Source organism: Artemia sp. Qi Xiang Cuo, chromosome 17 (genome assembly GCF_049724085.1).
Source record: "Artemia sp. Qi Xiang Cuo chromosome 17, ASM4972408v1, whole genome shotgun sequence".
Lineage (NCBI taxonomy): Eukaryota > Metazoa > Arthropoda > Branchiopoda > Anostraca > Artemiidae > Artemia > Artemia sp. Qi Xiang Cuo.
In genome coordinates this window covers 59,839,051-59,852,650 of record NC_142810.1, presented here as the reverse complement: position 1 = coordinate 59,852,650, position 13,600 = coordinate 59,839,051, and the positions used below count along the sequence as shown (strand labels likewise).

The window sequence follows — 13,600 nt, the reverse complement described above, 5'->3', positions numbered from 1 at the left end:
GATCTGTAATTTTGAAGTGAAGTGGCAGTGGATGTATGAAGTACTCACAAGAAGGTGCTATGTTACAAGACAGTAATCACAATATGGCTGGGTGACTAATTTTCTTGATCTGTAATTTTGAAGTGAAGTGGTAGTGGAAGTGTGAAGTACTCTCACGAGATGGTACTATGTTACAAGACAGTACTCACAAGATGGCTGGGTGACTAATTTTCTTGATCTGTAATTGTGAAGTGAAGTGGCAGTGGATGTATGAAGTACTCATAAGAAGGTGCTATGTTACAAGACAGTACTCACAAGATGGCTGGGTGACTAATTTTCTTGATCTGTAATTTTGAAGTGAAGTGGCAGTGGAAGTGTGAAGTACTCTCACGAGATGGTACTATGTTACAAGACAGTACTCACAAGATGGCTGGGTGACTAATTTTCTTGATCTGTAATTTTGAAGTGAAGTGGCAGTGGAAGTGTGAAGTACTCTCACGAGATGGTACTATGTTACAAGACAGTACTCACAAGATGGCTGGGTGACTAATTTTCTTGATCTGTAATTGTGAAGTGAAGTGTCAGTGGATGTATGAAGTACTCACAAGAAGGTGCTATGTTACAAGACAGTACTCACAAGATGGCTGGGTGACTAATTTTCTTGATCTGTAATTGTGAAGTGAAGTGGCAGTGGATGTGTGAAGTACTCTCACGAGATGGTTCTATGTTACAAGACAGTACTCACAAGATGGCTGGGTGACTAATTTTCTTGATCTGTAATTTTGAAGTGAAGTGGCAGTGGAAGTGTGAAGTACTCTCACGAGATGGTACTCTGTTACAAGACAGTACTCACAAGATGGCTGGGTGACTAATTTTCTTGATCTGTAATTGTGAAGTGAAGTGGCAGTGGATGTATGAAGTACTCACAAGAAGGTGCTATGTTACAAGACAGTACTCACAAGATGGCTGGGTGACTAATTTTCTTGATCTGTAATTTTGAAGTGAAGTGGTAGTGGAAGTGTGAAGTACTCTCAAGAGATGGTACTATGTTACAAGACAGTACTCACAAGATGGCTGGGTGACTAATTTTCTTGATCTGTAATTGTGAAGTGAAGTGGCAGTGGATGTATGAAGTACTCACAAGAAGGTGCTATGTTACAAGACAGTACTCACAAGATGGCTGGGTGACTAATTTTCTTGATCTGTAATTTTGAAGTGAAGTGGCAGTGGAAGTGTGAAGTACTCTCACGAGATGGTACTATGTTACAAGACAGTACTCACAAGATGGCTGGGTGACTAATTTTCTTGATCTGTAATTGTGAAGTGAAGTGGCAGTGGATGTATGAAGTACTCACAAGAAGGTGCTATGTTACAAGACAGTACTCACAAGATGGCTGGGTGACTAATTTTCTTGATCTGTAATTTTGAAGTGAAGTGGTAGTGGAAGTGTGAAGTACTCTCACGAGATGGTACTATGTTACAAGACAGTACTCACAAGATGGCTGGGTGACTAATTTTCTTGATCTGTAATTTTGAAGTGAAGTGGCAGTGGAAGTGTGAAGTACTCTCACGAGATGGTTCTATGTTACAAGACAGTACTCACAAGATGGCTGGGTGACTAATTTTCTTGATCTGTAATTTTGAAGTGAAGTGGCAGTGGAAGTGTGAAGTACTCTCACGAGATGGTACTATGTTACAAGACAGTACTCACAAGATGGCTGGGTGACTAATTTTCTTGATCTGTAATTGTGAAGTGAAGTGGCAGTGCGAAGCGGCAAAATTGATTCAGGATGCTAGGATGTATAGTAGTTTAGCTGAATTTGAACCAAAATTTAGGAATTTTCAGCCGAACAGATAAGATCAAATGGTTGTTTGTTTCATTCTGTGTATATGAGGAAGCAAATTATTGACACCCCCTTTATTTGAGTAGGAATATAGAGGATGCCTAAAAAGAACGCCACACTTGAAAGATCATGGTTTATTTTGGTCCACCAATCATACAATTTGAATCCTTGCTGTAATTTGTTCAAATAAGATGCACCTTGACTGCTTCATCGCTAATAAGCTTTGGAGGGAGGCATTTTCGAGGCAGTAATATGGTTTTCTGATAATGCTGAATGCAGTCCTTTTACTTCAGAGGAAGGCATATATGGAGGTGTTGGAGCCAGCATTATACGTGACTTTTTCCTATGGGGGTATACAAGTCTTGAGTTTTTAAAAACCAACCCCTTAATCTGTTGGAACCCAAACAAGAAATTAAATGGGTTTTCAGTGATGTTAATTGAGAAAAGTGTTAGAGATTGACAGAACTTCATAGTTCTGAATAGTTCTTAGTTCAGAACTTCATATACAGACTCTGAGGCCACAAGCTATCAGATGTTCAACTATGAAAAAATTCGATTGACCTAATTTCATAGACAGAACGAGTGCTTGTAGGACCAGTGGGGGGGGGGGGGAGGTGCATATCCTCGATATTTTGTGTCACGCATAATCTCAACATCTCGTGAAAAGAATGGTATGTTTTGTTTTCTTCTGTCAAAAACTTCAATTCGATTTACAGTAGATTCGAATCTGGCGTTCTTTTTAAGGCACTTTTGTTTATTAAAGCACCCCCTGAGCGCTCTGAGGCTGACAAAATTGCTAACAATTCCTTCATTTCACCTTGTTTAAAGCTTTCACTTTGGCTACTACCAATGAAATACTCAATCTAGAAATCCAGATTTTCAGATTTTTTTTTGAAATCCAGAAATCACAGATTTTTAGTTCATTTTTAATAATCATTAGTAATAATCTTATCTGTTAATTAATAATAATGGTCCATTAACCTACATACGAGACAGTTATGACATTGTTAGACTACAGGGAAAGAATTTGAGGGAAGAGAAGTTTACATAATATTCTGGATATGAAATTGCAGTGTCTAGAATTTATCATGTTATTGGTGGATGGAATGATTTCAGAGAAAGAGTTTGTGAAGCAGCAGGTGATGCCTTTAGGGTGGAAACTTAGAAATTTTTTGAAAGAATGAAGATGTGAAAAGAAGAAACAAACTCTTGTTTATATTAATTTATATTTTGTTCTTTTTTTTTCATGTATAGCCAGTGTGGTCTCGGAACCTATTCATATTTAAGGTTAGAAAAGCAGCTAAGGACATTAGAAAAAAAGCTTTAAGATTAGTAGAAGAGAGGAAGATTTTATTTAAGAGGCTCCTTTGCGACAGATCTTCCGGAACTTTCCAAGAACAGTTAGATATGAAATTAGAGATTTTAAAATTTGATAATGTAGAAGAAGGATTGAATAATCAGATGTAAATAGTTTGTGAAGTAGCAGAAGATATCTTAGAAAGAAAAATTAGAAACGCAGCAACGAATATTAGTGGAAACGGTTTAAGCTGGATAGAACGGTTTGAGCTGGGTTCATTCATTCAAGTTCCTTAGCAATATATCTTACGAGGTAAGAAGTAAGTAAGGCAAGTATGACATCAACTAAGGAGAGACCAAAGGTAGACAGTGTGGTCTCGGAACCTATTCATATTTAAGGTTAGAAAAGGAGCTAAGAGCATTAAAAAAATCTTCCATAGAAGAGGGAAGAATTTTATTTAAAAAGCTCATTAGTCATAGATCTTGTGGAACTTTCCAAGAACATTTAGATATAAATTTCGAGAGTTGAAAATTTGACAGTGTAGAAAAGGGACGGAATGATTTTAGTAAAATAGTCTGCGAATTATTATAAAATACCTTAGTTGAGAAAAACTAGAGATGCAGCAAGAAATAGTAGTGAAAACGCTTTATGCCGGGTAGAAGAGAGATGGGGCTCGTTCAAGAAGTTCCTTCGTAATATATCTTAAGAGAATAAGAGGGAAGTAAGGCAAGTAGAGATGGCATTAAGTAAGGAGAGGCAAAAGTTAAGCAGTTGATACAATTTCTTAGGATCTGGCAACGATGTCTAATAACCTCTAAAGTCTGATAGTGACTAAGAGAGTGTTAAGGGGAGATGTCCAGAACATTTTTAGGGTGTGTTAAACCTTACTAGGGCTATAGAAAATGATATAGAAGTTAAGCAAAAACCTTGTATGGGAGTCTGGATAAATACGTTAAGCTGATTAGCACTCTGTACGATGATAGTATTGCTGCGGTTAAGGCAATAAGTAAGGATGGTAGTTGGCTCGATGAGAAGTTGGGAGTTAAGAAGGGTAGTATTTTGTCCCTGTGTTAAAGGAAAAAAAAAACAACAACTAAAACCTCTTATACCTACAGAATGCAGGTCAATGTATCGAGAGTCCTACTTAAAAGGTTTCCAAAATGAACGAATTTGTGAGCTTTTTAGAGTTCTGGTTGTGAGAATTGGGATGAATATAAAATATAAAATGTAATATAAATTAAAAATTTAATAAATATATAAATTAATGTAAAATGCTAAGTCTGTTAAATTAAGATTAAGCGGGGATGTGGAGGTGATTTAAGTTACCGAGAAAATAGACTGAAGCTAGCTACGGATGTTATCACATACATAGCATTATTAGTAAGAATGCTGGATGCGGTGTAGTTGTGAAAGCTAGAAACCTATATGGGCCGAATTCACACTTTAGAGTTAATGAACACAAAAAATAAAATAAGCAAATATTATAGAGCTGGTTAAGAAAAAATTTTATCAAATATCAAAAAGTCAACGCTAAAGTTTGACTTTTTGTCCTGATTCATTAGGAAAGACTGTTCAAACACATTTTTTGTTCAAACACAAAAAATGAGCCGTATTTTTAAAATATTGGTAGTACTTTTATATTTTTGAAAACTATCTTTAGGACTTTAGCATAAAGAGCGAGGGTGAGGGTGAGGCAACCCCCCTCATTTGCAAAATCATTTCTGTTCCTTTTAATGTTGCTCCTTTCAGTTGAAAAAACTTGTTTTTTAATGGAATTGTTTACAGAAATTAGTTCAACTCCGTACAGAAGTTGGCTGAAAAAATGGTTACGCTAAAGGCGAAACCCAGGGTTTAAGTTTGGGGGGATTGAGTGATGTTTTTTTTTTTTTATTTTTTTATGTAGGTTAGTATCTTAACAACGGAAAACCAATTTTTTTGGGTGTGTTTGCACCATTAACTAGTTATAGAGTGGGCATTTAATTTATCACATTTCAAGGCAATCCCCAGTGCAAGCTATCTTTTTTTGCTATTAATTTTTTGATTATATTTTCTAGGTAATATAATCGGAGATGGGGCGCAACTACGTGATTACGTCATCAGCTTAGGTGTTGTGGATTTACTTTTAAATTTTGTTTTGGCAGAAATCCCAATATCATTCAAAAGAAATGTGGCTTGGGTCATTGTCAACTTGTGTAGGAACAAGGACCCTCCTCCTCCCATAGAAACTATTACAAAAATCCTGCCAGCTTTGGATGTTTTAATTAAGTCAAATGATAGTAATGTGAGTATTACAACAATCCATTGTTTGACTTTTTGTTCTATCAGTTCTGTGTATCTAGTATTTTGCTTTTCCATTTTATCAATTTATTAGATTTTGGTGAAAGTGACGAAAGGCTCTTGTTCCCATTTGTAACATGTTAAAATTGTCATGAGACTCTTAGTCCTGTCTGTGACTCAGGACTGGCCTTTGGGGTTGGCAAGTGGTGCGACCGCACTGGGCCCCGCGCATACTGGGGCCCTGCGGTAACAGGGTCAAATATGTTACGAATTACAATTACGTGAGTGATTTTGTGACTTTGCGAGGGGCCTCACAGAAAAAAGCTATGGAATGTATGGCTGGGGTTTTCAGATGTGGGGCCCCTTTATGTGGAGCGGGGCCAGCGGTTGTAAAACTGTCAAAACTCTAGAACTTTTAAGTTCTGAACCCTCTTTGTCAGGGCTTTTTGGCCGTAACTACCAGTGAAATGTCCCTTTCTTTTGTTTCTTTAGTTAATTTAATTCATCGCTACTCTGAGACTCCCCGTGGCTTTCCACTTTGGGACTTTCCAGCAAGCTAACGAATAGAGCGATCCCCAGTACCAACGGAGGGGGAGACCAGAATAGACAGCAGACGCAAAAAGAGTTATTCCCAGATAGGCTCTGCTTGAAAAAAAAACGCTTAGCTCTACTGTCAGCGCTAAGCGATAGAACCCATGCAGCACCCATCGTCGTTGTTCGGTTATTATCTGTGGTCTTGTCGAACCCACAACCTTCCCGCTGAACCCTAGAAATCACATTGTTACAGCTCCCGCTAGAGGCTACATTATTATTGCTCACGCTACATTATGACCACGACGTCAGGCCCTGCGCAGTGGCGGCTTCACATGGCCCCACCCAGCAGTAAGGCCGCCTTTGTTGTGATTCGTTATTAAAAATAGTAATAGTAAAGCTCCCATCAATTAAAGAAACGTCGTCTGGTTGATTGCTAACACGTATAGGAATAAGGAGCTCTCTCCCGAAAGAAATTATTACGAAACTCCTATCATAGAATACACCTCCTTGAAAGTAAATGCTAATCAAAACTCTGACATAAGTTAATATTTTAATTTATTTTACTGTTTTTATGAATTATTGATGAAAATTACTAAAGAACTATAATTCTTACGTAGGATGACTTAATAATAAACACAATGTGTTTTTTGTTGGGAGGAGGGGAACTTATTGGCTAGCAAAAGTTCAGTATTAAAGCTGCCTTCAAAAAGAAAATGATTCTAATGAGCATGTGTCAAAGTCATTTCCCTACTCGTGATTAGAGGGTTTGTCGACTTGAGAAAAAGGTGATTGCGGTCTAAAATTTATTGTAATTTATATTTATATAAGTTATTAAAATTCATTAACTTAAATTATTAAAAATTATTTGATTATAATTATGTTATTATAAATTATTAAATTAAATTATAAGACTATAAAATTAATAAAACTTATGAATTATTAAAATTATTAACAATAAATTTATTAAAGTTTATAAATTTAAGTTTAGTTGAGGTAAGTTTTTTTTCAGTGTTTTCAGTATCAATAGGAGAATAGGATACTACCCGAAGAACATTCTACCCACTAGCCTGATTAATGTACAGCAAACGATTAAACCTAATTTCTTAAACCTAACGATAAACCTAATCCCCCTCCCCCTCCAATGATTATTTGTGCAAATGCCAATCTTTATTATTTAAGGCTGTCCTTAAATATCCATGTCTCTTAAATATCAACTGGATGCATTTCATATTTGTTTGGGTTAAGCTTGTTTGATTATACTCTCCTTGTTTTAGATTGTTGTAGATTCAGCATGGGCTCTTAGCTACTTAACAGATGGGGGTAACAACCAAATTCAGATTGTCATTGAAAGCGGCATCTTGAAGAGATTAGTTCCGCTATTAGCACATAGAGAAGTTAAGGTAATTATTTCTTATACTAAAGTTTATTAGATAAATATATGTGGCCTTTTTTTCATTAAAATTCGTGGCTTCATTATTTATTTGATTATGTGTAGACTTTTTAGGCGCATGGGTAATACTATGAGGTAACCACCGGAAAGCATGGTAACTTCCAGGTGTGTGGTTAACTTCCACGGTAACTTCCAGCTTCACCAACACACTAAACGGAATGCTCTAAAGTCGATGGCATCTGCTTATCTTCATCAATGGTGGTGGTAACTCCAAATGGCTCTGAAGTAGTTACCATGCGTCACCAACAGCCGAGGGTGGCCTAGTTGAAAGTAGTGCTACTTTTGTAGCTACTGTTTATAGAAAAGCAGGTAGCATCGTTAATGTTTTGTGTTTTCACTTTATTTTGAGATACATATTTGCATTTGCCGCTGCTCAATCATGCTGTGGAACCTTGCCGCTGACCAAGTTGGTAGTGGCAGTTTGTCCTTTAAAATTAACAATAGGAGCAATGCTGTTGCCATGGCCAATGGCCAAGCTATCAGTTGGCAATGGCCAAGCTATCATTAGTGTCCTAAAGGAAAACGAAAGAAGAATTATTTGGCGCGTTCAACTACACAGTAGCTGGCGACTATGCCTTGTGAGGTTGAGCGTGTTAGGTGCCGCAAGCTACAACGAAGAGAATAATAATTGTAAAAAACCCTGGCAGAGAAAGGAACCATACAAGAAGAAGAGAGAATGATGAAACTAAAGGGAAAGTAAAAAAGGGTTAAAACTACCTTTTATATACTACCCTTTTAAATAACAAAAAGCGTTAATCACTCAGTGGGAGTTTTCCTCATTGTTGTGTGTCAGATGGTTGCTTCAATTTTTTTCTTCGTTTTTAACAGATCATGGATTGTCAGTGTGCTCTCAGGACCAATTTTTATTAGTCATACAAGCAATAGTAAAAAAAAAAATAATAAAAAGACAACAATTACTACGTCTAGCACTTAAAGAAGGCAGTGAAAAGAGTGTGCTACTTCGATCTCGCTAAAATCTGCTAGTCCTGTCATAATAGGGTATGTACCAGGGTATATGTAACAACAAGGCCAATTACTGAATATCTCAAAACTAAGTGACAAACTAAAGACAACAATTACTATGCATTTCAAGAACTGTGTAAAAACGGTGCAACAGTATTGCGGTGTAGAACGGTATGATACTATATTTCGCTATAATTTGCTAGTCCCTTCATAACAGGGCATATGTGTGGTATTGTGGTATATCTCAAAACTAAGCGATTTTATTCGAAATCATATCTGAAAACATTGTCTTGGCTATGACACTGGGTAGGAGTCGAGCTTAAAAACAAATATGGCATAATATGACGGTTACTCATCTCTTTACTTGTGATAAAAAATCCAGAGCTTTCATTTTGATATGATCAACTTACAAGTGTCATCATGACTTAACATCCGTGCTAATTGATTGATCAAGTAAAAAAGAGTAGAAACAGGGTTAACTCGATATCGGATCGAGTCTTAATGGGCTTATACTAAGGTATTCCTTCATCCAATACTAGGAATTGGATGCAATCTACATGGATGCAATACTGCAATCTACATGGCGAGGAAACGCCTTCAGTTGAAGACTTAAAAATAGTCCTTTTCCGCGCACAATCTTTATTTGAAACCGACTCTCTAGAGGTTTTATCCCATGTAAGTTTTATTTGACTCAATGTTATAGTTGGTCATGGTAGAAAAGAACGAACCCTAGGTCTTTGAATCGGATTCAGGAATGGTAATTCAGTTCAGTTCATTTTATTTAACATCAAAATACATTTAACAAATATGCCAATACCCGCCCCAAGAAAGATACCAAAAAGCACTTGCGACTGGGCGGGTACATACAACTCATTTACTAATTAATGATTAACTATAAAAAAAAAACTTAATAATAATAAAAAAAAAAAAAAAAAAAAAAAAAAAAAAAATCAATCTCTCAGCAATTCATTTAATAATAATAATAATAAAAAAAAAATAGAAAGAAAAAAAGAAAGAAAAACAAATAAAACAAACAAAAAACACAAATAATCAACTTTTACTAAAACACTAAAGAGTGTCAACAAGTGAGCAGATTCGTGTTGGGTGGCTATCACCCTGCTCACGTTTGTAAACACGGCCACGATCAGACCACACGTTTTTTACACCATATCTGTTTCTCGCACCTTCACAAATCGCTTTTTTCATTTTCGTAAGATATTCAGTGACGAATACACCTGATTTCGCCAGCTTTGACTTCGCTCTGAAAACATTGTACGCCGTATCTTTAGTTGCAAATTTAACGAGAACTGTCGTAAGTGTCTGGATATTCTGGGCAGGGTTCGGAAGTCTAAAACGGTTCACAGACAACAACTGTTCTTTCTGGACATTTACACCCATTCTCTTTACTATATCAAGAACAGTAGTACCCAGGTCGTTTCTGGGTCCTGCTTCACTCCGAAAAAAAAAAAAAACAAAGAATCAAGGAAACGCTACTGTTCCTAATCGTCCAGCTTTTCCTCAATAGTAGCCACAAAAAGCTCTAATGACTGAATCTGGCTATCCAGCGATGAAAACAGTTTTTCTATTTTCTCAAACTTTACGTTGTATTCTAAAGTGATTGAATCATATATTTCCAAAATAATCATTTCAGGGTTCAGAGCGGATTGTTGCGATGAGCCTGCTACTCCTGTCACGGAAACAATTTTTTTCTGAACTTTTTTTTCTATTTCTTTAACTAGGCCAAATTTAAGCTTTGTAACTTCATCTTGTGCTAAAGTAAGCTGATTTCGGATTGCAGATGTTTCGCTCGAAGCAGTTTAATCAGCACCCGTACCTTTCGCAGTTTTCTTTTTCAGAAACTGATAGTAAACTGGACAAGATTCACACTCACGGAAAGCATGATTTACGCCCTTAGCCGTTTTTTTCGAAGCTTCCGCATAATTTCCGCTATATGAAAGAAGATTCGCTTCTACCACGGTCTGAAAGTCATGGGACCCGTAGCAAAAAACAATGAATTTTGGCGTAGACTCTTTTTGGTTAGTTATGTTAACAATCCGGACTGGCCAGAGGGGATATCCCTTGAACTGAGCTACCGCCAAATCTCCCTTCTGAAACTGTACCATGATGACAATAATTATCCAATAACTCAAAAGTTGACTTATCTTTAGTGGACAGGATCTTCCAACACTAATATGTTAAAAATTAAGAGCAGGAAACGAAAACTTACTCGCAAGGGGGGCAATTAAATCCCCCCGCTTTCCAACAATATCTTGCAATAATCACGTCCGCCAATGCCATAATTATGAAGTGATATCCAATTAAAAAGTCACTTGTAACTTTAATCCTTTACAGTATTGTGACACTTCCGTAATCACTGAGTTAATGATATTTTCAAGCTCAAAGAAACCAGTTCAAATATGTGTTCACGCTTTGAAATCCAGATAGCAACTCAACTACGATTCGATTAATCGTAATGATAAAAACTCGTTGGGAAAAGGAAATTATTAGAACTTCCCGAAAAATAGCTTCAAACCCTCAGAAAAACGGTTCCGGATTGAAATAAAAACAGCACCATTGAAGTCACCATTGCCAAAAATATCATTAAGGAGAATCGCAGTCCTTTATCTTGAGTAATAATGACAATCATATTTTGCATGGGAAACCCTGATGTGTCTCCTCTTAACTTCTCCTGCTTCTTCGTTTCGTTTGTCGCCGTTAGTGGGGCGCTGAAACATCATAAAGAGATTCTTAAGGGCTCATTTAAAAGAAAATTGCCATGTCTAACTGCTTTTTATGAGTAACATAACATATTGTTAATAATAAAATAATATATATATATATATATATATATATATATATATATATATATATATATATATATATATATATATATATATATATATATATATATATATATATATACATATATATATATATATTTTTTTTTTTTTTTTTTTTTTACAAAAACCTCATCTTCATATGGAAGATGATACAACACACGAATGTCATATATGGTAGATTACAACCCTAAATGACGTCATACTAATCACTTTAAAGATTGACTTGGGTGATTACTTTAAGGGAAGATTCAAGAGGGGTGTAACCCTAGTGATTGGATTTAATAAAGGATTAGCGTTATATAAATACCTTAGCGGTAAACATAATATGACACCGAGCGGAACAATTGGAGAATCTGCTCGAATTATTTGAAATAATAGACACTAATTCATTTTAAAATATTGGGAGCCCTAGCTTCATAGCAAGATTGCCAACTGCCGACGCAAAAAAAGAGCGCAAATCAGAGCCAAAAAAGAGTGCAAGTAAAAATATATGCGTGCGCGTGGCGCAAGCCGCGCGCGCAGTTCCTTTCACTGTTATGGCCACTCTTACGCCGTTTACAAATATTTACCAGTTATCCTTCAATCAATAAACATATCACCTTTAAATTTTTCAAATGTATTTAAAATAAAGTTAGGAGGACTCCCTACTTAAATCGAACTCTACATAATGGGTTAGATAATGATTACCATTCTTTTTTAGCTTAAAAGGTAATCCTCTGCTGGAAATTTGCAGGTGTTTATTTTGATTGCTTGGATGTTTAACTGAACTATAGTTGACTGTATCAAATGTTTAAAGTTTTGTCTCCATTTAATCCAAATGTTTTGAAAGGAATATAAGAAGTCCAAGTAACTAGTCGTGAACTATAGCTAACTTCACTGTAGTCAAGTCAAGTGCCGTTTTTTATTTCGCTTAATACTTATTCTATCATCATTTCATAAAAGAGTGCAAACAGAAAATAATGGACAAAAAGAGAACAAATCTGGTCCGTCTTGTGAAAGAGTGCAATGAAAAAAAAGAGTGCATTTCACACGAAAATTTTCACGAATTTTCACACGTGTGCAAGTTGGCAACCCTGCTTCATACCCGAGTCAAAAGTTCTATTGACATCATGACAAACAACATACAAATATTCTAGTTAGAGAAGTTATTGGAGATGGTGTCAGATGTTTACTCAGTATCCTGCTATCCCAATAAAAGTATCCGACTCAATAATAGAATTACTAATTAAGTGGTTTTCACACTTTGTCCGCAATGTTGTATGCTAAGTGCTTTATATTTTGGTAAGTGGGACCTTTCATGGTAGGTTGACGTAAAAATCCATAGAACCATCATAATCATCGGCTAAGAGCTGAATTTTAAGAATTAGTTAAGAATGCTTAACTAATCATGATAAGTTAAGCATTCAAAAATATAAAATATGGAATGGAGATTCAAGCGCTGATCAAGTTTGAAACACTAAGAAAAGTTTTTCAAAGTTTGCTCATCCAGAAATTTCACTTTGTTGCTGCTGTGTTGATCTTTTCATTGAAGTACCATAAATTTGCGTAACGCAAAATTGTAAGTAGAGCTCGAGTCAACTTACTACCGTCTGCGTTACAACAAAATTTGCTCTGTAAGATTACATAACGTAATATAAATGATGTACTATAAATATAAAGTTTTAAATGTTGCTAGTGTATACAGTTTTGCATTCACATTTCCTATACTAGTATACTTCTTAAAGCACAACTGCAGAATAAAGCAAACCTATTGTACAAGCAGAAAGCTGGGTTTGTAGAGCTTAAATTAGGGTTCTTAAATTAGATGATTTTTCGGATTCGATGGGAATAATTTTTTTTTAAATTTATTTATTTATTTACTGTATTTAATATTGTTTTTTTTTTGTTTTAACTGGTTATATGCGGTCGCTATATTCATTCCCGGAAAATCCTTTCTTTTAATTTTTCTTTTTTGGGGGGGGGGGGAGCTGAGAAGAGGGAGAGAACAAACAGACCCTTTTGGCCTTGCAGATTTGGTCCTTCGATATCTTGGAATGTTATAAGATTATCGTTTTAATTTTGATCGTGTCTGATCGCGGTTGAGCCCTTTTCCAAAATTTTGTCACATTTACATCTCCTCCCAAAACTTTTGTATTGCTTGTTTTTGCTCTTTGTTTTAACGAATATGTTCGAGACCTCAACCTTACAATAAAAAAAATTGTCTACGACACAAAGACATGAAGGCTGCACAAAGATTATTAATTTAAGGTATACGCCAGTATCAACTGTCTGTTATTTATAGCTAATATGTATATTTTTAATTTCTGTAAAAAAATTTACTCTAAAGAAACTACACAGTTATGAAGGCCTTTTCTGTCAGTTTCGCGCAATCAGCAGCTAAATTAGAATTTGTCTACCTAATTTGCAGGAATTAGCC

The 13,600-nt window shown here is 35.8% G+C and overlaps 1 protein-coding gene across 2 annotated transcripts in view; it reads left to right on the top strand.

Moving 5' to 3' along the window:
* The window catches only part of Kap-alpha3 (karyopherin alpha3), a 98,346-nt gene that overhangs the window by 43,649 nt on the left and 41,097 nt on the right, over nucleotides 1-13,600 (top strand). For both annotated transcript variants that reach the window (XM_089103484.1, XM_089103483.1), the window contains exons 5-6: nucleotides 5,175-5,401; nucleotides 7,206-7,331. In XM_089103484.1, the coding sequence (XP_088959610.1) occupies nucleotides 5,175-5,401; nucleotides 7,206-7,331 (353 nt within the window). The remainder of the gene's footprint in view (nucleotides 1-5,174; nucleotides 5,402-7,205; nucleotides 7,332-13,600) is intronic.